The sequence below is a fragment of the Denticeps clupeoides genome, chromosome 7 (assembly GCF_900700375.1).
Source record: "Denticeps clupeoides chromosome 7, fDenClu1.1, whole genome shotgun sequence".
Lineage (NCBI taxonomy): Eukaryota > Metazoa > Chordata > Actinopteri > Clupeiformes > Denticipitidae > Denticeps > Denticeps clupeoides.
The window spans coordinates 2,356,814-2,384,752 of record NC_041713.1 but is presented as its reverse complement, the minus strand read 5'-3'; the positions used below and the strand labels follow the sequence as shown (position 1 = coordinate 2,384,752).

General features: G+C 48.2%; 1 protein-coding gene across 1 annotated transcript; it reads left to right on the top strand.

Annotated features, from left to right (window-relative positions):
* Window positions 1-1,704: 1,704 nt before the first annotated feature.
* Window positions 1,705-27,939, top strand: LOC114793753 (piezo-type mechanosensitive ion channel component 2). The gene is made up of 54 exons (XM_028985890.1): window positions 1,705-1,845; window positions 2,146-2,241; window positions 4,667-4,768; window positions 5,122-5,167; window positions 5,516-5,680; window positions 5,743-5,746; window positions 5,811-6,006; window positions 6,498-6,711; window positions 7,362-7,527; window positions 8,691-8,826; window positions 8,906-9,114; window positions 10,866-11,129; window positions 11,212-11,311; window positions 11,409-11,581; window positions 11,684-11,832; window positions 12,277-12,444; window positions 12,528-12,569; window positions 12,653-12,685; window positions 13,105-13,205; window positions 14,740-14,903; window positions 14,976-15,160; window positions 15,462-15,591; window positions 16,083-16,283; window positions 16,377-16,581; window positions 17,106-17,207; window positions 17,283-17,448; window positions 17,566-17,809; window positions 18,346-18,442; window positions 18,558-18,717; window positions 18,802-18,891; window positions 19,010-19,090; window positions 19,122-19,192; window positions 19,851-19,963; window positions 20,066-20,186; window positions 20,265-20,345; window positions 20,447-20,616; window positions 20,697-20,884; window positions 20,956-21,117; window positions 21,245-21,445; window positions 21,606-21,864; window positions 22,737-22,925; window positions 23,000-23,222; window positions 23,384-23,516; window positions 23,592-23,739; window positions 23,922-24,136; window positions 24,251-24,409; window positions 24,484-24,631; window positions 25,198-25,386; window positions 25,475-25,567; window positions 25,870-26,039; window positions 26,666-26,782; window positions 26,876-26,951; window positions 27,037-27,254; window positions 27,642-27,939. Exons 1-54 carry the CDS (start codon window positions 1,782-1,784, stop codon window positions 27,895-27,897), a joined length of 7,953 nt encoding a protein of 2,650 aa, XP_028841723.1. The 5' UTR covers window positions 1,705-1,781; the 3' UTR covers window positions 27,898-27,939.

Sequence of the window (27,939 nt, the reverse complement as noted above, 5' to 3'; positions counted from 1 at the left end):
CATTCATACACTTACTCACTGAATGCAGGTCTGGCTCGTGGCGGGAACTCAATCAGGGCACAAACACACACGTTCATGAACCCACTCACAAACACACACACACACACACACACACACACACACACACACACACACACGTTCATTTTAACACACACTCACACATGCACACATGTACACTAACACACATGCACATTCACTAACACACACACGTTCACGAACACACTCACAAACACACACACACACACACACATACACACACACACACGTTCATTTTAACACACACTCACACATGTACACTAACACACATGCACATTCACTAACACACACACGTTCACTAACACACACACACATTCACTAACACACACATGCACACACACACGTTCACTAACACAAGCACACATGTTCACTAACACACACATACACACACACACACACACACACACATTCACTAAGACACCTACTCACACACACACATTCACTTACACACTCACAAATAGGGCTAATTTAGAGTCTCCAGTCCACCGAGTGTCCCTGCCAGTGCCAGAATTTGCCATCACAGCCTTAGAGATTCCATTAAATAAAAAGAACAGAGCTGGTTTATTATTTCCTGACGTGGTTTTCTGTTCTCCAGCGTACGGCGGTGTTGGTGGAGGTCGCTCTGGTACTGTTTCTATTGGAGAACCTCTTCAGAGGAGCAACAGGGAAGCAGAAGTGGAGAAGACCGATCTACCCGAAGGACACAATTATAAAGTGAATTTATGTATACACCTCTGGAGTCTCAGGAAAGTTCTGGTCATACGGGAACCTATCATCTCAAAAGATGTCCCGTCCCACACCATCACCATCGTCATCTCGTACGGGTATGAAATTTCACACACACCCTCCTCCCCGCCTCCGAACGGGATAATAGCTGCTTCCTTTCCTCCGCTTTGGCTCTCCGATCTGCGCTGTCGACAGAATATTAGCTGCCTACTCAGCAGCCGTCCACATAATCAGTCTCGATCTTCTCTGAGTGGGCTTCTCTGTCAACGCTTTCCACCCCGTGGTCCATGACGTCCCTGCTCACACCAGCTTTCCATTACTATCTCGCCCAGATGTTCACAGATAAGCTGGATTCGGTGCGCCTGTGCCAGTCGATCTTCAGCAGGGCCAGTAGGGGGCGGTAGGGACGCGGACCCCTGGACCGGACAGATCCTCCCCTGTCCCCAGAGCTGAGGAATGTCCTGTTTGATTCACCTTCACACCGTAATGTGTGGCTAATGGACGCCCGTCCATGAATATTAGATATGCTTCCTGCTCCTGGGAAATGGAACAGCATGAGAATAAATCACAGCTGGAGCAGATAATAAAAACTTTATCTGCTCGTGGTTCATGTGAAGAATTATTAGAACAAAGATACAACTACGGCGTCTTCTAATGAGCAATTGTTGATTGTTTTATGTGTTTTATCACATTATTACTCCTGTTTGTTTTCTGTGGATGCTGCTTAATTCTGCCTGCCTCCCACACATATCCCCACATTTCTTCCCCCTCTCTTTCTCTCCCCCCCCCTCCCTCCCTCTCTCTCTCCTCCCCTCTCTCTCTTTCTCCCTCTCTCTTCCCCCCCTCTCTTTCTCTCTCTCGCCCTCTCCTCCCCTCTCTCTCCCTCCCTCTCTCTCTCTCTCTCTCCCCCCCCTCTCTTTGTTTTCTATCCTGTGTAGGAGATGCTTGATGAGAAAAAGAAATGCGTGTGAGAGAGAGAGAGAGAGTGTGTGTGTGTTGAAAGTGTGTTATGAGAGAAGATGGCGGTGGAAGTTGTGATTGGGACACTTTACAACCTTTTTCTGCCCATCGTGTTGCTGTGTGGTGAGTTCTCAACTGAATATTTTACATAAAAATGTAAAAACCTGCATAGTTGGGGAGTGACGTCTGATGCTGATTAAAAGTACATCGTACATAAAGTTCTCTTTAGTAGTCTTCTTCTATTTCACTGCAGGAACCGTGCGTGATATTTGTATGCATGATGCATCGTATTAAAACAGATACATTGTTCTCGGACTGTTTGGTAATAATAGCAGTAACAGTTACATTAAATACAGAAATGTATGAATTGTATTATATTATATTATGAGAGAAGTGACACGCTCTTGTCTGTTGTCTCCGTAGCGATAGGTTTCCGTTTTAATGGCCTGTCGTTGGTCTACCTCGTCTTCCTCCTGGTCCTGCCCCTTCTCCCGAACCCCCACCAAAGCAACATGAAGGGTGAGTCGGGTGTCGGTCCGACGCTGCACGTCTCTCCTGCTCACGTCTCTAAATCCGAATCCTCCTCATCTCTCGGCATCGCCGCGCCGCAGCTTCTCATCCAAAACTGCAGCATTCAAGTCAGTGTTCATAGCAGCATAACAGAGGCTGGGGGAAGTGGTGGCCTAGCGGTTAAGGAAGCGACCCCGTAATCAGAAGGTTGCCGGTTCAAATCCCGATCTGCCAAGGTGCCACTGAGGTGCCACTGAGCAAAGCACCATCCCCACACACTGCTCCCCGGGCGCCTGTCATGGTGCCCACTGCTCGCCTGGTCCCTACATCTCTGAAGGTAAAAGGAAGACCCTCATCTAGACTCTTCTCCATCTTGGCCCCTCGGTGGTGGAATGAACTTTCCCACTGCAGCTCAATGTCCTATTTAGAGAATATTTAGATGAACTTGTAACCTTCTTATTGTCTGACTTCTGTATAGAAACTAGAACAGAGTGAATAAAAAGATTGTATTTATAGTTGGGGGTCCTAGAGAACCGGAACTGATCACTTCATCCATGGTAGCATGGAAGCACGTTGTAAGTCGCTCTGGATCAGGGCGTCTGCCAAAAGGCCTTAAATGTAAATGTAAATGTAAGTGCTAAGTAAAGTAAAGTAAAGTAAATGCAGAGGACAAATTTCACTGTGTGCATCGTGTGCTGTGCTGCTGTGTGTCACAAGGGACAATCCCTTCACTTCACTTAAAAAAAACCAACAAACCAACGTCCAGACTTTGTGTTTAAATGAAGAGAGACAGAGTCAACGACCTGATCAATGGTGTCATTAAATTAAATTAGCAACCATCCCGTCTTTATCTGCGCATCGGCCTGGTGTGTGTGTGTGTATGTTTGATTGTGTGTGTGTTTGTGTGTGTGTGTGTGTGACTGCGTGTGTGTGTGTGTGTGTGTCCTCATCAATTATGGATGCGGGAGTAATTATAGTGAAGAATGGAGAGTTGTGGTGTCAGCGCTGCCCCGGTGTCTGGGGGTCTGAGAGCACTATAGATCCCCACTTTTTATCTCCTCTTCATCCTCCCCGGCTGGAGAGCGGATTAAACAGCTGAGGAGACCCCCCCCCCCTCCCCCCCCAACGTCCAGGAACGACGACATTAAGCTTTTAAGTGAAAAAATCCGGCCAATCAAAAACACATTTGCTGCCTCAGCTAATGCGCTGCGTGGATTCAATTGGTTTTTCTGCTAAACAAACAGAGGAACGCGTCCCTGCTTCCTGCGTCCCACATGTCCGTCCTGGACCCGGTAATGCGGCGCTGGGACGGCGCCAGCCCTGAAATAGCTTCGCGTCAAGCACCTTTTAACGGATTCCTGTAAATTCGGGTTTACATTTTACAGCATTCGTCAGACGCCCTCGTCCAGAGCAACTGGCAGTCAGTAGCGACGGGGACAGTCCCCCTGGACCAGGCCCGGACCCAACAAAAGAATTAGGTGGTGTCCCAGAATGCAGCCAGAAAGGGGGTGACACCTGACGGCATAAAAAGCAGCTTAGAGGGCATGTTCAGAACGCCACAAACGATGGTTTACCATTAACCAGCAGTTCCGTTACGCCGTTTCCTTGTAACAAAAAGCCATTCGTTTTTACGCCGTGACCTTAAAATTTTTTGGCTCCTTTTGGCTTGTGATAGTACAGTGGTTCATAGTACAGTTACTTATCATTACTACTGTTACAACTACTGAGTAGGCTTTGCTACGCACGTGAATTCACGTGGTCTTGTTCATTTCGTGTTAAGACACAGTAATACCGATCAGTTTTTTATCCTCTGCTTGTGGCACCCCCTGAAGGGATGCCACAGGCTGGCCCTGCCCGGGTGACACTCAGGGACACAATGGCAGTAAGTGGGGTTCGAACCTGGGCCTTTGTGACCTTCTGGTTCGTAGCTCGTCTTGCCCGCTAGACTCCTAACACCCTCAGTGCCCCTCACCACAGTTCTACATTGCAGACTCTGAACTGTGAAATATTACCGGTGAGGTTATGCGGTGAGAAATTTGAAACAAAATGGTTCCAGTACTTCAAAGATGTGATTGTTTACTGTGAACAACAAGGTCACAGTAAACAAGGTCAGTTTTTGCTTATGATGATGATGATAATGACGATAATAGTGTGCAGGTCAGTCAAAGGTCACTTTTCTATTAAACTTTTTTCTATTACTTTTTTTTCTATTAAAAACAGTGAAATCTTAACATAATTAACATGACTAATACACACCGTTTTCATCACCAATGTCTCTCAGTAATGATAAAATGCAGCATGAGTAAGGAATAATATATATATTAATTCATGTATGAGTGTATGTATGTATAGATGGGGGTTGGGGGCCAGGCAGAATGACTCCCCTGTCCCATAATGCATTGGTTATGATTATGTGTCATCGTTGTGTTTGAAGGGATGACCGGTAGGTTCCTGCTGCTGCTCTGCTACACCAGCCTGATGTTCCTGTCCCTGCAGTGTGGGATGCAAATCACATTCACCTACCTGCCCAACAGTGGTGAGACACACACACATTTTTCAAAATTAAATCCAAACACATACAAGGCCCTATTTTGGTAATCTGTTTGGTCAGAAGCTAAATTTAATTATGATGCTTTTAAATAGCATTTTAAATAGCATTGATAATAAGGCATGCCACACCTCAATTTGAAAAATTGTTCAGAACAAAAAGGAACATTCTCATGGCTTTGGACATTGAGCAGACACTTACAGGCCTCCTGATTACAGCACAATGTGAGTAAAGCGCAGCGTCCTCATTAAAGACGATGAAAATTTGATGAAGGAGGAAATTGTTTGCGCAGATGTGCTGATGGGACAGAACTGAAACTTTTTCCCTCTCTCATCTTCCAGTGAGCGGGTACTGGGAGACAGTTCTCTACCATCTGGGCATCGTCAGGTACGGTTCTTTTATTGCGATGTCTCGTTACACAATGCAATGTTTCATTTTCATTTTTACTTCCTGCATTTGTTTCAAATTCAGATATGGAAATAAAAATTATGAAACATTTTTATTCACTTCTAAATTACCTTTAATATCACCATAACATTAATATTATTTTGTTTAACCAAACTAATGGCAAATACTGAAATCTCCTGAAATTCGAACTTGATTGATCTCTTTTTTTTTCTTTCTGCATTCTTAATTCCTCATATATTTTTATTTTTGATTCAGTTCAGCATGTTGTTAAAGAGTATAGAAATTTGGAATGATTTATCACAGCACCCCCATCTGTCCATCACTCAGGTTCAGCAATGTGGATGCCGGGAATGTTGTCCGTCATCTAGCACCAGACTTTGGCCTCTTCCTGTCTCTGCTGTTCATCCTCCGCCTGTGCAGGAAGCTGCTCCGCCCGCAGGTCCACCTGAACGAGAACTGCATCACGCCGTCCGACCAGGAGGTGACATCACAGTTAGAAATATGTAGAAAGACAATCAATCAATCAATTATCAAGTCTGTCCTGCGTTCATCAGAACTGTTTTTTTGGGGTGTGAATGCGTCATGTTACTCCTCTGTTCCGTGTGTTCTTCAGGATCCGGAGTCAGAGTGTGAGTCGGATGACGGCAGTGATGGCGGCTCCACCTCAGGAAGCTCAGATGACAGCGGCAGGCCGAGGGCGGAGCCACCGCGGATCGTTCAGAAGCTCATCGTCTTCGCCACTGGCCTGAGGCTGCTGCTCTCCTCCCTGATGAACACGGCAGGGAAGGTGGTGGTGACCATCCTGCTCGGCCTGGCGGGTACCGACTCTACCCACACTGACAATAGTTGTTTTTGGTGACCTGCCTTCATTTTAGTTTTAGTCTTGTCTTTGTGTCAAGCTGTCATTTTGGTTTTTAATTAGTATAATTTTAGTCTAGTCAAGGTTCAGTCGACTAAAAATCTAAGCATTTTAGTCTTGTTTTTGAGAGATTTATCCATGAATATTTAAGTCTAGTTAAACATTAAAATTGAAAATACAATGAATTTTTTTTTTTTTTTAGTAAAGCAATTTTATTTAACCCAGTCAATATAGTACAAGTACCAAGTAGAACAGACAAAAAGACATTTTCTTTAAGTCAAACCTATTTCAAATTATTATTATATTATTGTTACCTTATAGACTCAAGAAAACTCCATTCCAGTGGCTGCATTTCTCCCCGAGTTTTATTTTCTTTCCCACTTCATTGTTAAGAAAGTGTGAATTCGAGAAAAGATGAGGTATAAAAAACTGTGATCTTGTGCGTTGCAGGCATCACCCTGCCATCCCTGACGTCGGCAGTGTATTTCGGGACGTTCCTGGGCCTGGTGTGGTGGTGGGTATGCGGCCGTTCGCTCTCGCTGCTGCTCTTCAGCAGCCTGTGTGTGATGATGGCCATCTTCAGCGCTGGACATGTCCTGAGCCTCTACCTTTACCAGCTCCCGCTCCTCCAGATGCTGGTTCCTCCTGACGACATCTACGCCAGGTGACAGCACGAAATCTACTTCTGCTCCGACCAAATTAGAACTGACTGTATAAAATATACACATTTTTATATTAGGGCTGTCAATCGATTTAAAAACAAATTAATAAAAAAAAAAAGATTTCATGATAATTATTTGCAAAATTTGGGCGAAATGTAATAAGAATAGTGATTAAGATTTTAAACTATATCAGGCACTGAAGGCGTCAATGGAGGTGCTTCCCATTCATCTTAATTGGGGTGACATGCCCCGCTGAACTGAACTGTGGGTCAGTTGCTTCAAGCCGCTGAAATGCATTTATTCAAACGTAGCTGCATCAACAGTGTTCATTTACATTAAAATGTATATGATAACACTGCTTTGACACTTTTCCTCTTTGCAATATTGGTTTCCGTGTTCACACAGATACACTATGAAGTCGAGTGAAAGTCAAAGTCAATTTTTTTTGTCATCTCAACTTAATAGAAGCACACAGAGAGAGACGAGATTGTGAAGCTTTGGTGGATTCACATACAACATAACATACAACACAGAAAATAACCAAGGACCATGCGCACCAACACAATATATAGTGCAGGTCAAGACAACTAGAAGAAGCAGACATGCAGGTAATGAAGTTTTATTATCATGCCTATTCAACTGAATGTTCCAGACTCTTCGGGATGACTGCTTTCATCCGGACAAACGCTTCGGACCCCCACCGCCTGCAGCTGCAGCCGGGCTCCTCCTGGCCCATCTTCGTGAACCCGCTGGTGCTGCTGGTGCTGTACTACACGCTGGTGGCACTGCTGCACAAGTGGGTCCACGTTGCTGCAGAGGTAATAAAATCATTTTGAATGTGAACTGAATAATACAAGATAAAATTATTGGCATAAAACTACCAGCGTGTTTTTTACGAGAACCAATCAGAAGTTCTCTATAGGCTGTAATCACTGCGCCAGCAGCACTATTTTAAACATGACTCAAAGCGTGCACTGTGCATTAAATATTCATAATCCCATTGATCCGCATTAATAATGGAAGCTGAGCATGAAGTGATTAATTGCTTTCAGTGCACTGGCTGCACTTTCACCGTTTAACTTTACAAAGTTGGGAAAGTCTGGATCGTTTGGCCGGCCATTATGCAGCTTTAATTACAGACAGGAAGTGCTGAGCATTCCAGCTGTTGGTTCATGCAAATAAAAGCAGCGGCCTTTTTTTAAGGTTTAACATGTTTCACTTGTGAAAATGAAACACCCCGTTGTTGCCATCTTCTCATGCAGGAATCGGACGGTGGCAATGAAACGGTGGAGGTTCCCCCCAGCTTCTCACAGACGGTGTTTCCTTCACAAGACTTAGATGAGGTCCTCTCAGAGTTCTACTGTAATGTTGGAGCTGTTTCTCACAAAAGCACAAGTTACATTTTTTTTTGCATTTTTGCCCGACCATTTCAAACTGACCAGTCTTATGATTGCCAATTTTTAAACTGCAATGTTTTTTTTTTATCTTAAATATCATCAAATAACTAAAACAATCAAATGAATGTGAATAAATGACCATTTTGACAGCTAGCTTCGGCCCTATTTGTCACGTCATACCACTTTGTACCTCCAGAGGCGATAGTGAGTTACTGTATTGTAATGTACTTTTAAAAATACAACACGACCACTCATAGAGGATAACAATCATTAATACAAAGTATAAAACAGCCATCAGGAAGAAAAGGAGCAGGCAAGAATAAACTGAAATATGTTACCATACAGCCTTCTTACAGATTTAGAGGATTTCAGTTTCGAATGAGAAAGGAAGTAGTGTTAAAATTCATTAATAAACCAAGAGAAAGATGGTTTCTAAACTCCACTCTGAACTCCTTTCAGTCAGGCTTTCTGGTGAAATACGGCCCACTCATGTTCCGCAGTATGAATTTCATCTTTTAAAAGCACAAAACACAGAGAGTTTTATGTGTCTGTGTAATGTGTATTTGTATTTTTTCTTTTTGCAGCCCATCGTGATGGTGATGACCTATGACTGGCAGAACGAAAACCCACCGTCTTTACTCGACTCTTTGCTGTCGGAAAGTGGATACCCAGAATGCTATGCTCTGCCGGTGTATGGAAAAAGTGGCAGCCCCGCTCGTGGTATATGAACAGTTGCACACGTGGTCCTCATATGAACATTTCTACTGATGACCCATACATGAATGTTCCTGTCCAACAGATGATGAAGATGATGATGATGATGATGATGGTGGTGGTGTCATGTCATGCCTTCCAGGGTTTGACCAGGAGGAGAGGTTGGAGGGGGTTGACGAAGACACACTCAGCCTTTCACATGAAGCTCCAGCCCTGGCCACACCCAGTGGGCTGGCTCTGTTTGGGCGCTTTCTCCTGAAGCAGAGTTACATCAGTGCGCTCATCATCATGATGGTAATCGTGTGTATGCAGCTTTCTTACTCCACTGTTGTTTAATATTAACCATTTACTCATTCTATTCATACCATTCTTTCTGTCAAAATTAATAATAAAAATTGTGCATGATGTTCATTCAATCACACATCAGCAACCAGAGACGTCTGAAAAAGAGCTGTAATCCGACCCAGGCCCGACAGATTCCTACCCGACCCGACCCTACAAGTACAGCTTTTTAAAAGCCGGGATTTTAGGCAAAGAGGGAAAGCAAATGTGCTGGGAAACGAGCAGGTTTACAAAATTATCGCCAATGCATCACCTGACAACAGTGCCCGAGATTTGTGAAGGAAATTAACATTTCATTGAAAAAAACGAACATTTAATTAAACTAATTTACAACATGCAAAACGTTCTTACCATTCATCGAAACAAATCTGCAAGCAGCGAATCCTACAGAAAGTATAGGTACTATAGACCAGACGTTCATGTTTGGGATGGTAGTAGCCTAGTGGGTAACACACTCGCCTATGAACCAGAAAACCTAAGTTCAAATCCCACTTACTACCATCGTGTCCCTGAGCAAGACACTTAACCCTGAGTGTCTCCAGGGGGGGACTGTCCCTGTAACTACTGGTTTAAAAAAAACAAAAAAAACCATCTGATTGCATGGTTCTGATACTGTAAGTTTTGTAATCCGGGTCGGTTTGGTTTGATTTGGGTCGAGTTCATGCGGTAAACAAGCGGTCAGCAAACATTACATTTATGCCATTTATCAGACGCTCTTATCCAGAGCGACTTCTCTCAGTTGCTGATGACAAGTGTGCAGTGACAACTGGAGAAATGGAGCCAAAATTGCCACATGTATACCGGTCGCTGTTTCAGGTCGTACCGGTGGTTAAAAACACCAGGCTGTTTTGCTGGTAACAACAGCAACATTTCTTTCTTATATAGCCCAAAATCACATACAGTATGTCTCAATGGGCTTTGACAGGCCCTACAGTTGACACCCCCCACACTTGACCCTTCTGCACACAAGGAAAAACTAGGAAAAAAGGAGCGAGAAAGGGAGGAGTGATACAGAGAGGGACCCCCTTCCAGGGTAGAGTGAGCCTGCAAATGGTGTCAGTGCAGGGTTGGGGATGATATAATAATAAGTCCTACGGTTGTAGGGTTGGAGAAGTCCAGGATGTAGTCCAGTGTCATGGTCTAGATTACGTGTCCGTAATGATGTTACTGGTCCATTTGAAGATCCCTGAAGCTGTAGTTGTAACGGTGGTGGTGGCTGTGGTGACCCTCTGGTTTGTTTCATGGTATGTCCTTGTTAAGCAGTTGTCAGGAACCAGGATTTATTTTCTGGTCTGATCACTGGGGTCTGCCAGTAGTCTGGGTGCTTGATTCCGTGTCTCGGAGAAAAACAAACAGAAGCAGCGGCAGACGGTTGCACTGTACGACCGATACTGAAATATGTGGTTATTGTGGTATATTGGTGCTACAGTGGCCCGGTACCCTAACTAGGACAGCCTAACTAGGGTGAATTTAACTTTGTCTGTGTCTAACAGGGGGGACTCTGTGATAAACTGGACTTTATAATTGACACTGCATCAAAGTGAAGTGAAATGATTTTAACAAAAAGGATTTTAACAAAAAGCCAGAGAAAACAGATTTTGAGATTGGATTTAAACACTGAGACTGTGTCTGAGTCCCGGACACTGACAGGCAATGTGTGTGTGTGTGTGTGTGTGTGTGTGTGTGTGTTGGTGTGTGTCTAGGTGTGGAGCATCACCTACAACTCATGGCTGACGTTTGTGCTGCTGGTGTGGTCCTGCGCCATCTGGGTGCTGCAGGACCGGCGGCGCTACGCCATGCTCAGCGCGCCGTTCCTCGGCATCTACGGGACGGTCCTGGTGGTGGCCGCCTACATCAGCGGGCTCCACCTGCACCGCCAGGAGCTCTTTCCCAACATCCCCATGGCCGTGCTGATCGACCTAGATCTCCACGGTTACCATCACCCCTGCATCCACCTGGGAGCAAAGGTCAGGGGCCGTGGAGGCCTTTCAGCACCATAGTCAACTAGGAACACTGACCTCTGACCTCTGTCTGTCTGTCTGTGAGCAGGTGGTTTACACCTGCAGCTTCTGGATGCTGCTGCGCCAGCATCTCCAGGAAAAACAGGAGGAGGAGCAGCAGAAGACGGAGAGGCTGGAAGAGGTCAAAGGTGAGCTCCTGGTGGTCCTTATAGTCATGTGATGTGTGTGTTGTGTGTGTATATGTAAACTGTATATATTTGTGTGTGTGTGTGTGTGTGTGTGTAGCTGACTCCTCCAGGTTGGTGTCAGTGCTGGGTTCTCTGGTGAAGGAGACGCTGGTGAAATACTGGATCCTGTTCTGCTGCTCCATGTTCTTCGTGGTCAGTTTCTCAGGGAAGGTGGTCGTCTACAAAATCCTCTACATCGGACTCTTCCTCTTCTGTGTGGTCCTCTACCAGGTCAACCAAAGAACTGATTTGCAATATGAAGGAAGCTGTAAGAATCTGAGATGAACAGAGAAGGTGTGTTCATTTTAGGACTTCTGTGGATTTGTTCTGCAGATACGTTACGACGTGTGGAGGCGAGTGTTGAAGTACTTCTGGGCGTTTGTGGTGGGATACTCCATGCTGGTGCTAATTCTGGTGTACATGTACCAGTTCAAGACCGTGTCTGGACTCTTCAAGCAGGTCATCGGAATGTCAGAGGAGGGGTGAGGCCGTTTATGTAATAATATTCATAATAATAATCATTTTATAAGGCACAGTTTCAAAAACAAAAAAAAATGTTCACCAAAGTGCAAGATAAAAAAAAAAAAGAACAGATACTAAAACCAAAACCCAGAGGGCCTGTGTGAAAAGATGTGTTTTCAGATGTTCTTTGAACCTCATGGCGGACGGAGAGAGTTTGATGTTTTGGGGACCTTTCGCCTTTGGATTTAAGTCGAGGTCGTTCTGACAATCTTAGGGTTCCAGATTCGACCCCAACACTGGTGATCTTTTCCCTTTGCTATGATGAAAGCAAAGTGTCCCTTCTTCTCCCAAACGGCTCTCAGGCCTTGTTACGTGGCTTTATTTTTTATCGGAAATGTGATTCCCGGCTGCGGGGCGGCGTCTCTAATAAAGTGTCCGTTTAAAGTGCCGTCTTTGTACCGCAGGCTGCGCGATTTGGGCCTGGAGCAGTACGACACGGTGGAGCTGTTTGCCCGAATTTTGCTTCCTGCGGCATTCCTGCTCGCCTGCATCCTGCAGCTGCACTATTTCCACTCCGATTTCCTGTCCCTCACGGACCTGGACAACGTTCCCGTCCGGCTGGACACGTCCAGGTACTCACTCTACACAGACACGTACGCACGTCGACGTTTCATCCGACTAACACCTTTTTTTTTCCTTCGATCCGTGTATGCAGTGAGCAGGACTTGCGGGACACGGTAAACGTCTTCTCTGAGACGTAAGTTCTGCTGGTCAGATTCCTGATTTATTATCATGCATCTTGGTTGGCGCACGTGTAAAGTTTTTTTTCCCTTTTTCCAGCCTTAAAGAAAACATTGAAAAATTCCAGCAGAGGTAAGATGCTCTTATTTATACCCTGATCCATATCTGTTCAATGAAATATATAGTTTTGTGGCAGTGGCGGCCTAGCTGGGGAGGAAGGTTGCGGGTTCGAGTCCCGAGCCGCCGAGGTCATGGCTGCCCACTGCTCCAAGGGTGATGGTTAAAAACAGAGGAGACATTTCGTTGTGTCACCGTGCGCTGTGTAGCCTGGTGGTTTACACTCTCGACCACAAAGTCCCAGGTTCAAACCCCACTTACTACCATTGTGTCCCTGAGCAAGACACTTAACCCTGAGTGTCTCCAGGGGGGGACTGTCCCTGTAAGTACAGGCGGTCTGGATAAGGGCGTCTGGTAAATGCCATAAATAAAATTGCCCTATTGTGTATGCATTTCTGATTAAATCCACATGCACCGTTTGTTCTGTCCCTCAGGCTTCTGAGTGAACAGATGAGTGGAGCAAGTGACGAGACCCTGGACACGTCCAATCAGCACTCCTTGTCTAAGAAAATGTCTGAGGAGAAAACCGAAGAAGGTGCATTTGTGAATGTTTGTCAGGATCCGGTCCGGATGGGGATACACCGGGTCCGGAGTTTCACGTTCGTCCTGTGTTCCCCTGGTTCTCGATTGTTCTCACCTGTGAATGCATGTTTAAAGATGCCCCGCTTCTGTCTGCTGTAGGTGATATTTACCCCGTTCTTGTGCTTCATGGTATTAAATCCCCTGTCTCAAGAGTCGTGCAAATGCGTCCTACTTCCTCACCATGTCCAGCAGAATGTTATGGTGGGCATGTGTCTGTAGTCCAGTTCTACAGGGTTACATTTTATGGCCACTAATATTCCTAATCTCAGTCTGTCTGAAAGTTGAGTCGTGGCAACTGGACTTTCTTTCTGTAACGTAGAGACGTTTCATTCTGCATCAACAGAACTTTGTCAACCTGAGGGAAGTTGGCTTGTCGCCACAAATTTATCCTCCAGGTTGGTTTCACCTCAATCCCGCCTTGAATAGGCTCGTTACGCCCCGCCCTGGCAGCTCCTCCTGCCACCATTAAGCGGGTAGTTCAATGTGGCCAACCTAGTGGACGTGTGAATTGGGCCTGATCTTCCTGGGGATGGATGAAAGGGCAGCAAAGTAGGTTGGAGATAGGTTGTGTCTGAGGCCTCCACCTGTTGAGAGGGTTAGTTGATTTGCACATGCAAAGCTTCCCTCACACCTCTCTCAAACCACCTATCTTCTCTGTCCAATATTTGAACATTTGATCCTATTCAAGGCGGGATTGAGGTGAAACCAACCTGGAGGATACTTTTGTGGGCACAAGACAACTTCCCTCAGATTGACAAAGTTGTGTGGATGCAGAATGAAACGTCTCTACATTAAAGAAAGAAAGTCCAGTTGCCACTACTCAACTTTCAGACAAATTCTCCTGGATGACTGACAATCTTCACAGACCTAATCCCAGTCTCCTACCCGCGGCCCGTAACCGCTTAATCCAATTCAGAGTCACAGCTGCCGGGGTCCGTCCCAGGACATCGGGCACAGGGCGAGACACACACACACTCATTATTCACTCACACCGACAGATACTTCAGTTGCCAATTCACGTAGTATGCATGCCTTCAGATGGAAGGAGAGCCAACACGGGGGTCCATGAGCCGGGTTTCAAACTCACTACCGGGGCAGTGGTGGCCTAGCGGTTAAGGAAGCGGCCCCGTAATCAGAAGGTTGCCGGTTCGAATCCCGATCCGCCAAGGTACCACTGAGGTGCCACTGAGCAAAGCACCGTCCCCACACACTGCTCCCCGGGCGCCGGTCATGGCTGCCCACTGCTCACTCAGGGTGATGGGTTAAATGCAGAGGACAAATTTCACTGTGTGCACCGTGTGCTGTGCTGCTGTGTATCACATGTGACAATCACTTCACTTTTAACTTTTTTTTTAACTTTTTAACAACTGAACTTGAAAAGTGATATTCTTAATCTATGTATTGATTTTTGACAACAACATATACAAACTGGCAGTTTAATGTAGACAGGGAGCAGATATAACGTTGCCTCTCTGTCTGTTTTTCAGGGCCGCGGGTGAATAAGTGGCTGGTGCGAGTGGACCGTGCGAGTGTGTTGTTCTTGCAGTGCGTGTGTCTGCTGAGAAGAGCTCAGGCCCTCTGCTGGAGGCTGTTAGAACTGCACAGCCTGAAACTCGTCTCCACTGGGATCATATGGGTCAGCCTGCAGGAGGTTAGACACACACCCCCACAGGCTATTGCTTTATTGGTCATTGTAATCGGTACATTCCACCACCTTCTCCAGGTCTCTCTGATGAACTTCGTGTTCCTGCTGCTCTGGACCATAGCACTGCCGTATCCACGCTTCCGGCCGCTGGTCTCTAGCGTGTCGTCGGTGTGGGCGTGTGTGACGGTGGTGTGCAAGATGATGTACCAGCTCAAAGTCATCAAACCGCTCGAGTACTCATCCAACTGCACGGCTGTGAGTCAGTCCAGCTCTTGCACGGCCGCTTCAAAAACAGAAAATGATGGTTATTGCGGTCCACTGGTGTGTAATGAATTAGCATCCAGGTAGTGTGTTAGTCTCAGCAGAGGGCCAAGTAGGACAGACCATGGAGGTCGGCCATGTCACGTGATCACTCCTTACCAGAAAACTCCACAGACAGGACATACCTCCCAGAGTGGAGTGGATGGTGAAGGATAGAGAAAAGAGAAGAGTTAATGAACCAATAACCAATCAACACGGCTCATCTGCTCTCTCTCTCTCTGTGTATTAGACCCACGTTTACAGTCCCAGCATGTCCCCTGCCGGCCTGCAGGATCTGCTGAGGAAGTCTGTTCTGTACGTGGAGCCCGTGGATCCAGCTCAGTGGTGCGGGGGACTGAAGAAGTGTGGCGACCGCATTCTGCCCTGCCTCTGGGTACCTGACCCCCCCATCCAGCCAATGAGGGGGCAGATTAGTACATGACATAAACAGAGGTTAAATATGAAGTTAAAATAGAGTTAAGGATTTAGAGGACATAACATACAGATACTGTCAAAGATTTGTGCCAGCAGGACAGAACTAGGGGCGGGACACAACCAGGGTAGATATATACATAGTGACACAGCTGTACACAATCCAAAAATCAGGAACACACACAGTCAACACCAAACACTGGACCGGAACACGGAACTGGAGTATCCAGCAAATTTTGGTCACGATATATACAGATAATTCTGACAACCTTTATTGTCATAGTATAGACACCCATACGATGAAATTATGCTGCAAATAAAATAAAGACACCAAATAACCTTATAGATAAAACAAGCATGCAGCATTTATAATTTTAGGATTTTGTCAATGAGTCACTGCATGACATTAGCATGTTTATTTCCCCTGTACGCCATCGGACCTCGTGTTCTAAGAATCATCTGTTGGTCCTTGGCCTTCTGGTGTTCGACGTGACCATCTACCGACACCAGCTGCACTACCGCCTCCGTAACAACCTGAAGGCCCCACCCACCGGGACCATCTTCCAGGGCGTGACCCGGCAGCACCTGGACTACGGCCTCCTGCCGTGCATCAAATACTTCACCAACTACTTCTTCTACAAGTTCGGCCTGGAGGTTGAAATATGTTTAAAACGATTTTATGTTAAGCATAGCATTTTACATCTACATATGTTTTATTGAAGTTTAAATACTTCCACCCCCCCCCAGGTGTGTTTAGTGGTGGCGGTGAACGTGATTGGCCAGCGAATGGATTTCTTCGCCCTGCTGCACTCGTTCGCCCTGATCGGCGTGCTGGCGCAGCGCCGGAGGAAGGCCATCGGGGAGGTGTGGCCAAAGTACTGCACATTCACCGCGTCCCTGATGGTCCTGCAGTACCTGCTGTGTGTCGGAGTGCCACCGGCGCTGTGTCGCGGTGAGCTGACACTGTACTTGTTTCTGGCAGCCTGTCTTCATTTTAGGTTTTATTAGTCTTAGTCACGCCCAGACTCATTTTAGTCTAGTCAAGTTTCAGCCTTTTAATTTAGTCAGAATTATCATTGACTATTTTAGTCTAGTTTTAGTCAACAAAAATTATATTTTAATATTTTCTTTAGTAATGCGATTCTTTTTAACCCAAACAATACAGTAGAAGAACCCGGTAGCACAGACAAAAACAACATTTTCTTTTATTCAAAACCATTTGACAATTTCTGGACTCCAAAATTCTCAAAGGCGGGGCGGGCCAGAAGTGGTAAAATCTGCCTCTGACCTGTTGAGTGACCTTCGACCTGTGAACTGTGCTTCGTTGTTGTCCATAACTTCTTGTCTACCAGATATATTGGGTTTTACTGTGTATATTGTGTACATTGCTCTTGCCATGGCGTTAAGTAGGTCCTACAATTTCAGGGGCGTGTTAGGGGCGGGGCAGCGCTGACTTCTGCTCTGCTCTCTGGACAGATTACCCTTGGAGAACCTCAGCCACGCCCCTCAGTTCCAACCTGGTGAAGTGGCTGTATCTCCCCGACTACGCCATGCAGCCCGACCCCACCTTCATCCTCTGTGAGAGGCCTTTTTATTTCTGGGTTTCCATTTTGGTCTTGAAATAAAGATTTTAAACTAGATCATCCTGCCCAGATGATCATCTTCTGCTGCTGCTGGCGTCTCTGCAGTGGCAGGTGTTTGAGGAGGAGAACCGTGCCGCCGTGCGTCTGCTGGCTGGTGAGAATGTGGAGATCAGCAGAACCCTGGACCCCTGCAGCCTCAACCAGTACAGCCCTGTCAACAACTTCCTCCACTGCAGGTCTGATCTACAGAACATCTTTATCATCATCATCGTCAGCAGCAGCAGGATTGTTTTATTATTGAAATGTAAAAACAGACAGCAGAAATAAACTCTGTTGAATGTCTGCATATTCAGGACCTATCTGGACATGCTGAAGGTGTTTGTGTTCAGTTATTTCTTCTGGCTGGTCCTCTGCCTGATCTTCATCACCGGCACCACACGCATCAACATCTTCTGCCTGGGCTACTTGCTCTCCTGCTTCTACTTCATGCTCTTCGGCGGCTCCCTGCTGCTCCAGCCCGTCTGCTACGTCCTGCGTTTCTGGGACTGGCTCATTGCCTACACCTGCGTGGTCATCAGCCTCAAGAACCTGATTTCGGTAGGTCTGAGCAAGACACTTAACCCTGAGTGTCTCCAGGGGGGGACTGTCCCTGTAAATCGCTCTGGACAAGGGCGTCTGGTGAAAGGCCATAAATGTAAATGTAATTATCTATTGTCTAAGTTCAGCTAATAAAGTGCAATAATGTATAAATAGGGTGGCAGTAGCCTAGTGGGTAACACACTCGCCTCTGAACCAGAAGACCCAGGTTCAAAATCCCACTTACTACCATCGTCTCCCTGAGCAAGACAATTAACCCTAAGTGTCTCCAGGGGGGACTGTCCCTGTAACTACTGATTGTAAGTCGCTCTGGATAAGGGCGTCTGGTAAATGCTGTAAATGTAAATGTGATGAGTATTTTATTGAAGAATATAAAGAGCATGAGAAATTAGCGAAGAGGTTAATGCCTCCTCTTGATCTTGACCATGTATTTGGACAATGGACATCTACAGAGTCTGAACCTGTGCATTGTTAAGATGAGAGAAGACACCCTCTGATGAATCCCACAGCTGCTGCGCGTGTTGTGTGTGTTGCAGCTGGGCTCTTGCGTGTACCTGGGGAGCCTGGTGAAGAGCGGCTGCTGGCTGGTCCAGGCCTTCAGCATGTTCTGCACCATAAAAGGCTACGACGTGCGTGAGTGTCTCCACTCGTCCTCGCATGATTACGGTCGTATGGTTTAAATCCTTGTAGGGTGAGAACAGTTTGCTACAGATTGCACCGCAGCCGACGCGTGTGTTTGCGCCTTCAGCTGCTCCAGACGAGGCGTGCGAGCTGCCGGAGGGCGAGGCCGGCATCGTGTGGGACGCCATCTGCTTCACCGTGCTCCTCGCCCAGAGGAGGGTCTTCCACAGCTACTACTTCCTGTTCGTGGTGTCGGACCTGAAAGCCTCGATGATCCTCGCCTCCAGGTGAGCGCCGGCGGCCCTATAGCTGGACCCCGCCGTGCATCTGGCTGTGAGTCCCCGTCCCGAGTCTCTGTCTCTGGTCCAAAGGGGCGCCGAGCTGTTCGAGGCCAAAGTGAAGAAGAGTGTGAGCGCCCGTCTGGCCATGGAGACCAAGTCGGTGGGGATGCTGAAGAAAGCGTGAGCGGCTGCCGAACTACGTTTCCCAGCATGCACCAGTTGCTACCTGTGCCGCGTGGGCACCTGTACTGCAGGTAACAGCAGCGGCCGCGTCTGCTTTCTGCTTTCTCTTCGTCAGGATGCAGAAAATCAAGTCCAAGCAGCAGCCCCGTCCGGCAGCGGAAGTGCAGGGTGAGACTGAGCCGAGAGGAATGGATGGGTGAACGAGTGAATGAATGAACATGTTTTCTAGATGTGACCGAGAAGGGGGAGGATGGTGAGAAGGGCAAGTGGTGGAAGCCCTGGATCTCGCAGCCTGGCAGTGAGTACACACTCACCCCTACTACTTGACCCCTACCCAGTGCACCCTAAACCAGGAGCGTCCATTTTTCAGTGAGGGCCAGATACAGAAAAAGAGACCAATGGCCGGGCCACCCACTAGAGATGAGGCGTATTGGTTCGCAGGCTTGGTTTGTTTTGCACCCCAATATAATCACATCATTCTGATTAATAGATATATTAATTATCCTATATTAATAACTTGTTGACATTCCTTATTTCTTTTATTTGGCAGCAACATAATAACATGTTTAATCATCCTTGTGTTGAGTACAATACGGCTGTGGGCCAGTTAAAAATGATAAATGGGGGCCATGGTTTGGACACAAACAAATGAATCCATATGAAAGTTATTGTGAACCTGCCACACAACGAAATGCAGTGTGTGGGGACCTCAGTGGCACCTTGGTGGTTCGGGATCTGCGGGATCTGCTTTGTTACCCGCTAAACCAGTGGTGGCCTGGCAGCTATGGAAGCGGCCCCGTAATCAGAAGGTTGCCAAATCCCACTGAGTAAAGCACCGTCCCCACACACTGCTGCAGTGTATCACAATGACAATTACCTCTTATAATCCTTACACATCGACCCTGCGACCCTGACTCAGTGTTTCTATAAAACAGTGTGTGTGTGTGTGTACTCAGTTGGGGACTCCTGTGGTTACCACCTTTTTGAGAGTGATAGTGAGGAGGAGGAAGAGGAGGCAGTGGAGCAGACTCCGGAAGAGGCTCCGCCCCCGAGGAAATCTGCTTTCCAGGTTGGGGGGGAATACGATTTAATTTCTCGTTGTTATTAATATTGGGAACAGTATTTAATTTATCTTAGAGAGCGTGTGATGTGTTTGGGCGTCTCTGAGCAGCTGATGTACCAGGCCTGGGTGACCGGGTCAAAAGCGGCACTGAAAGGTCACCGAAAGGAGGAGAAGAGGATGAAGAAGGAGGAGAGGAGGAGACAGAAAGCAGAGGCGCAGACACAGACAGGTGACATGTTCTCTTTGTTTAAATCGTGTCTCCAGAGCAGGAGAGGCTGAAAATGAGCTCCTGACCCCCTGGCCTCAGGTGTGGAGAGGGCAGAGTCCAGCGAGGATGAAGTAGAAGACAAAAGCCTCGTCGAAACACCCGAAGAGGAAAAAGGTGGCCGCACTTCCACCACCAGAAACATAATCCTTTTATTTGAAACGCTGCAAATGAAGTGAAATAAAACATCTTTATCATTATTTAAATTCGTCTCTTAACTGTAGAGGAGAACGTGATGCAGCGGGCCGTCTACATCCTGAAGCTGAGCTGGGTTCTCCTACTGTCCCTCACTGATGACCTCATATCGGGACTGAACTCCTTCTGCAAGGACAACCTGGGCATCTCCAAGGTCCTGCGCTTTGAGAGGGCATTACTGGCCCAGCAGCAGAACAAGGTACCTCAACGTTCCTGCAACGTTCCTCATATGTTCCGTGTGTTGTGAACACTGTCTGATGTTCAGATGTTCCCGTCCAGGGAAGGGCAGTCACTCAGGACAACATCAAGCAGTTCTACCAGAACTGGGCGTCCAGACAGAACACGCAGGCGTCTCTAGATGTGGAGGAGGAGCTTGTGTCTCCCCCAGCGATGCCAGCCTCTCCCCGCGGCTACGCCAAGCTCAAGAGCGCCAGTTCCAAACACTCGTGGGCCAGCAGCGTGTCCAGGTTGGCGTCTTCACCCATTGCGTCACGTGCATCGGCGAGTTCTATGATCTGTGTCACTGTGTGTGTCTCAGCTGTATGACGGATGAGACCCTGCTGGTCTCACGCCAGCCAACCCAGGACGAGCTGGAGGAGCCCCTCCCTCCACCGGCCTCCCCGCAACAGCTCCGGGGGAAACTGATCAAATCTGGCAACGTGGACCTGGGATCGTTTGACAGCGAGAGCCTCTTACACAGGTGACGATTTCATCATTCATCATTCATAACATCTCATTACATCGACCATTTTACCACAGTCGTAAACTATGGTCTCTGTAACCATAGTAACCATGGCAACATGCTTTTCATGTGCTTCTGGACGCAGTCCTGCAGAAGAACCACTTCCAGAGCTGGCGGCTGAGCTGGCGGAGCAAAGCGATGGGGAAGAGTCAGAGAACCTAGCGGTAGAAGAGCCACAGTCATGTGACGACCTGGCTCAAGAGGACCCGGAGGAGGACATTCCGGAGCCTGGAGCATTGAGCGAGACCACCCGAGCACTCACTGCCAGCGAGTTGCTCCTCAACGAGTAACCTCACCTCTAAATATACATGACATGGAATAACCAAACACCAGTATCTTAGAGGGACTGGCCCTTTAAAATGGCCTTTAATATTAGAGATTAAATAAATGACCTTTAACCCTGAAAAGTCCTGCTGACATTCTCTGTGCCCGCATCCTTCCTACAGTATGTTCGACAATGCCGAGATCGAGGAGTCAGACAAGTTCTTCGGCTCGCTGCCCCGCCCGGTGCGCCTGCTGTTTGCGCTCTACAACACCATGGTGTCACAGTCAGAGATGCTGTGCTACTTTGTCATCATCCTGAACCACATGGTGTCGGCGTCGCTCCTCACGCTGCTGCTGCCCGTCCTCATCTTCCTGTGGGCCATGCTGTCGGTCCCGAGGCCCACCAAGCGCTTCTGGATGACGGCCATCATCTACACTGAGGTTGTCAAACCGCTGCCACGTGACCGTGCATGGGTTCACTGTGGTTTACAATTTTCCATGCAAGGCTGCGAGATGCACCAACATCTTATCAGCCGGGTATGCCTCTGGCTGTGGAAGGTGTTTTAGTGCATGTAGTGCACTCTGAGAGTTACAGAAGCTTTAGGGATGAATGCTGGTATCTGAAGCCTCTTTCCGCCTCATTTTTACAACCAATCACCGAGCAACTGCAATGCTTCGCACGTTTGGAGGCCATGCCGGTCGGTGGAGATAATGCATAAAAAAGGGGACAAATTGCCGCTCTCTGAACGGTGAAGCAGAATGGCCAAATCACTCTTTACACCTATCGCTTTTTCTATTTCTAGCCACTGCGGGACCATAGAAAGGCTCGGGGAACTCGTATTAGTGTTAAATAATCTCATGTCAGTGGATGCAATGCTAAAAAACTTCCTTTAACGTAGACTAAAAGGAGCTCTTACGTATGCTTACTTGGTTTACCATGGTTTGGTCCTAGTGAACCAAATGAGGGATTTGAATGATTCATTTACACTTAAAGCACCTTATGTATGTTGCTCCGGATTAGGGCGTCAGGTGCTGTAAATGTAAATGGATCCCTGTTCCTGACAGGGCGTGGCGCTTTCTCACCTCAGTACGTTTGCTTCGTTCTGAATCAGTCGGTGAGTTTGTAACACAGTCATTTTCCTCTTGGTTCGGTGTCCATTTCACACAAAGAAAAATCCAAGTGAATTCACGCCAGAACTTTCTCTCTGGTCAGATGTATCGCCACAGAAATGTTTGTAGTCCCATAAGTGACACTCGGTGGCCCCTGGCACTTTGTGTTGGTGACACGAATCCCTCTGTTTTCTCCTACCTAGCTCACCGTGTTGGTGAAGTATTTCTTTCAGTTCGGCTTCTTCCCATGGACCACCTCGGCGTACCGTGGCATCAACGCGGACCGGCCATTCGCCTTGCCCAACATCGTGGGCGTGGAGAAGAAAGACGGCTACGTGCTGTTCGACCTGCTGCAGCTGCTGGCGCTGTTCTTCCACCGCTCCATACTGAAGGTCCGCATGGAACGTGTAGAATACGTGGAACGCGGAACACCGATCAATTCTGGGCTCCTCCGCTCTTCCCACAGTGCCATGGACTGTGGGACAATAAGGAGGTGGAAATGCCAGACTTCTTCAAGAAGCTGAAGAGGAAGACGCAGAAGCACCGGATGAGCGGGGCGGCCGGCAGAGAGGGGGAGGGTGGAGATCAGGAGGCGGAGCCCCGGAGGCGACAGCCTTTCCTGCCCCTGCAGACCTCCAGCGCGTCCAGCCTCGGCAGAAAGGCAGCAGGGAACAGCACAGACGACCAAGGTGTGTGTCTTGTGAAGCTCCTCCTCCTATAAAACTTCCAATGATGGTCCGGACTTCTCATAATAGCCAAGTTTCCAACATCTCTTGAGCACCTTTATTGCAGCAAGGCTGCCCTCAAAGGTTCTGGGCTCTTCACCAACCATATGGTCTCTGTTCTCCAGACGGCCAAAGGCAGAGTCATCGTCAGTCCAAGAGGAAGAAGTTGAGGCGCAGGGCGCCCTTGACGCGCAAGGAGAGGATCCGACAGCGCATTCGCGAGAAGCTCCTGGAGACCAAAGCTGCAGTTATCGAGATGTGAGATCGGGCGCGTGCGGGACCGCCGCAGGGCGTAGGGCGGAGCAGCAGTAACGTCCTTCTCTCTCCCCGCAGTGCTCTCCACATCTACTTACCCATCAGGCAGTTCTTCTACGACATCATCCACCCCGAATACAGCCCCGTGTGTGACGTGTACGCCCTGATGTTCCTCATCGATGTGGCCAACTTCATCGTCATCATATTTGGATACTGGGCTTTCGGAGTGGGTCCTGCTTTTGTTTTATTAACACCTCAACATTATTGATAGAATATGCAGAAAAACTGTCAAAATTTGATGGTATAAATAAAGATACTTTTCATAAGTTGGACATTTCTGTATTGTGAATTTTGAATGTCATTTTCTATTATTAATAATAATAATAATAATAACAACAATACCCACAGAAACACAGTGCCGCTGCAGACATCACCGAGTCGCTGTCAGAAGACCAGGTTCCTGAGGCCTTCCTGGTCATGCTGCTTATCCAGTTCGGCACCATGGTGGTGGACCGGGCGCTCTACCTGAGGAAGACCCTGCTGGGGAAGTGTGTGTTCCAGGTGGTCCTGGTGTTCGGGATCCACTTCTGGATGTTTTTCATACTTCCGGGGGTGACTGAAAGGTCAGGGGCCGATTCACATTTCCAGCATTTATCAGACGCCCCCTTATCCAGAGCACCTTAGAATCAGTAGTTACAGTGATGTGTGTATTTTTGTGTGTTATTCGTGTTCTTCAGGAGGTTCAGTCGGAACCAGGTGGCCCAGCTCTGGTACTTTGTGAAGTGCATCTACTTCGGCCTGTCCGCCTACCAGATCAAGTGCGGCTACCCCAACCGCGTGCTGGGGAACTTCCTCACCAAAAACTACAACTACCTCAACCTCTTCCTCTTCCAGGGGTAAAGCCGGCCACTGCCTCGCTCGCCCTCGCTGTCCCTCTCTTCCCGGTCCCACGCTGAACTGTGCCCCCCAGGTTCCGCATGGTCCCGTTCCTGACGGAGCTGCGCGCCGTGATGGACTGGGTGTGGACGGACACCACCCTCAGCCTGTCCAGCTGGATCTGCGTGGAGGACATCTACGCCAACATTTTCATCCTCAAATGCTGGAGGGAGTCTGAGAAGGTTGGCATGACAAATCAGCACTTTATTTCTCATGTTATATTGAAATGCTTTATTGTTCACTTTTTAACATTTTATTAGATTTTGGGATACTTGCATATGGTGAAGAATTTATTGATTTAAAAGGAAGAATACATTTTCGAATATATCGGGTGAAATGTCACATGTGCATGGCAGTCAATGAACAATAATATTATGAGCATATTATGTGTTAACAGGGTATCCGCGGTCTTAGGCTGGAGTTTCACAAGGCCGTAAAATATCATTTAAAAGGACGAGTAATCCTCGAACCGGTTCTCCACCCGTTCATTAACCGCAGCGTGTGCATGGAAATGTCTCACAAATAAGAAAGCAAAAACCCCGCGGTCGCCCCCTAGTGGCTCGCGGCGGTACAGGTAATATGAGTCTGTTGATGAAAGTGATTTAAAAAGTCTCACATTTGGCTTCCGTAAACCTGCAGATACCCTGCTTATGTGCCCATTATGTGCCCATGCCAACACACAACTGCGTGCGAACTGGTCTCGGTGGCGTTATGGTGGCGAGTTTTCACTCGTGTCGTGCCCGTGCAGAAATACCCGCACCCCCCCGGCCAGAAGAAGAAGAAGGTGGTGAAGTACGGCATGGGCGGCTTCATCATCTTCACCCTCATCTGCATCGTCTGGTTTCCGCTGCTCTTCATGTCCTTGGTCAAGTCTGTGGCGGGGGTGACCAACCAGCCGCTGGACGTCTCCATCCAGCTCGGCATCGCGGGATACGAGGTTTGGGCAGGGGCCGTGTCTTCAGCGCTGCCAGATGTTTGCCATGTCTGGGTTCCGTGGTCTGAATCGGTCGCTCTCTCACCCGCAGCCTCTGTTCTCCATGAGCGCCCAAGAGCAGAACCTGAACCCGTTTTCAGAAGCTGCCTACAACCGCCTGACCCAGGATTACGCAACACACCCGGTAAAACACACACACACTTCACCAGGGGAGCTGCTACATGGGGTGGTGGTGGCCTAGCGGTTAAGGAAGCGGCCCCGTAATCAGAATCCCGATCCGCCAAGGTGCCACTGAGGTGCCACCGAGCAAAGTCACCGTCCCCACACACTGCTCCCCGGGAGCCTGTCATGGCCGCCCACTGCTCACTCAGGGTGATGGGTTAAATGCAGAGGACAAATTTCACTGTGTGCACCGTGTGCTCTGCTGCTGTGTAGCAGAGCACTTTCACCTTCACTTTCACATCCTGTCGGTCTGTCTGTCTGTAGTCGGCCATGCAGTTCATAGTGAACTACGAGGCGAAGGACGTGGTGACGGCGAACGTGAAGAGTGACAGCAGCCTGCTGTGGAGCATCAGCCCGGCCAGCAGAGAGGCCATGATGCACGAACTCAACACCTCCACACACATCTACATCAACCTGCGCTGGAGACTGCTGAGGTACACACACACACACACACACACACACACACATCTACATCACACACACATCTACATCACACACACACACACACACATCTACATCAACCTGCGCTGGAGACTGCTGAGGCACACACACACACACACACACATCTACATCAACCTGCACAGGAGACTGCTGAGGTACACACACACACACATCTACATCTCACACACACACACACACACACACACACACACACACACACATCTACATCAACCTGCACTGGAGACTTCTGAGGTACACACACACACACAAACACACACCTACATCAACCTGCACTGGAGACTTCTGAGGTACACACACACACACCTACATCAACCTGCACTGGAGACTTCTGAGGTACACACACACACACACATCTACATCAACCTGCGCTGGAGACTGCTGAGGTACACACACACACACACACACACACATCTACATCACACACACACACACACACACACACACCTATATCAACCTGCACTGGAGACTGCTGAGGTACACACACACACATCTACATCACACACACACACATCTACATCAACCTGCGCTGGAGACTGCTGAGGTACACACACACACATCTACATCACACACACACACACACGTGTGTGTGTGTGTGCAGGAACGCCTCTCTCTCCATGAATGTGGAGGCGGTGGGTGAGCACACGGTGAAGTACAGCGACCCCGAGCTGAGGGAGCAGATCGTCCAGATGCTGCAGGGCACCCGGACAGAAGATGTGTGAGTGTCAGTTCAGCAACACGCGCACACACACACACACACACCTCAGACCAGCTTATCGTGTGTGTGTGTGTGTGTGTTTTCATACATCAGGATTATCGAGTCTCTGCTGCCCAAATACATCAGAGGCCCATCAGGAACAGAGTCAAAGATAGCCCACCGGCTGATAGTAGGCAAGTCAAATTCTCTCTCTCACACACACACACACACACACACACACACACCATCTTCTTCATATGTCTCCTACAGACCAGCTCGATGACCCCGACGACCTCCAGCAGTACGCGTTCTTCCGCCCGCTGTCCATCAACCTCCAGCAGTCCAACCGGAGCTCGGAGGGGCAGGACCGGCAGTGGTGGGCGGTGCAGGAGTGCTCGCCGCTCCGCCCGCCAATCACGTGCCAGAACATCAAGATGGTCATCTTCAACGACAAGGTCAGCCCGTCCAGCCTGGGGTTCCTGGCCGGCCACGGGTGAGTGGACCTTCGCCATCAATAAAGTTTTTTGCCAGATTAAAATGATCATTAACATAACTTAACTGGGCAGTGGTGGCCTAGCGGTTAAGGAAGCGGCCCCGTAATCAGAAGGTTGCCGGTTCGAATCCCGAACTGCCAAGGTGCCACTGAGGTGCCACTGAGCAAAGCACCGTCCCCACACACTGCTCCCCGGGCGCCTGTCATGGCTGCCCACTGCTCACTCAGGGTGATGGGTTAAATACAGAGGACAAATTTCACTGTGTGCACCGTGTGCTGTGCTGCTGTGTATCACATGTGACAATCACTTCACTTTCACTTTCAACTTACATATCAAACATATCAGCCCATAATAATCAGCCAGGTTGTTTTTGGTAAAACCGGCAGGATCGTGGGCCTCTACATGTCCGTGGTGCTGGTGGTCGGCAAGTTCGTGCGCGAGTTCTTCGCCGGCATCTCGCGCTCCATCATGTTCGAGGAGCTGCCGTGCGTGGACCGCGTGCTCAAGCTCTGCACCGACATCTTCGTGGTGCGCGAGACGGGCGAGATGGAGCTGGAGGAGCAGCTGTTCGAGAAGCTCATCTTCCTGTACCGCTCGCCAGAGACCATGATCAAGATGACCCGGGAGAAGAAGGACGACTAGCCGAGCGCTACTACACTGTCATTAAAGGTCCCCTGACATGAA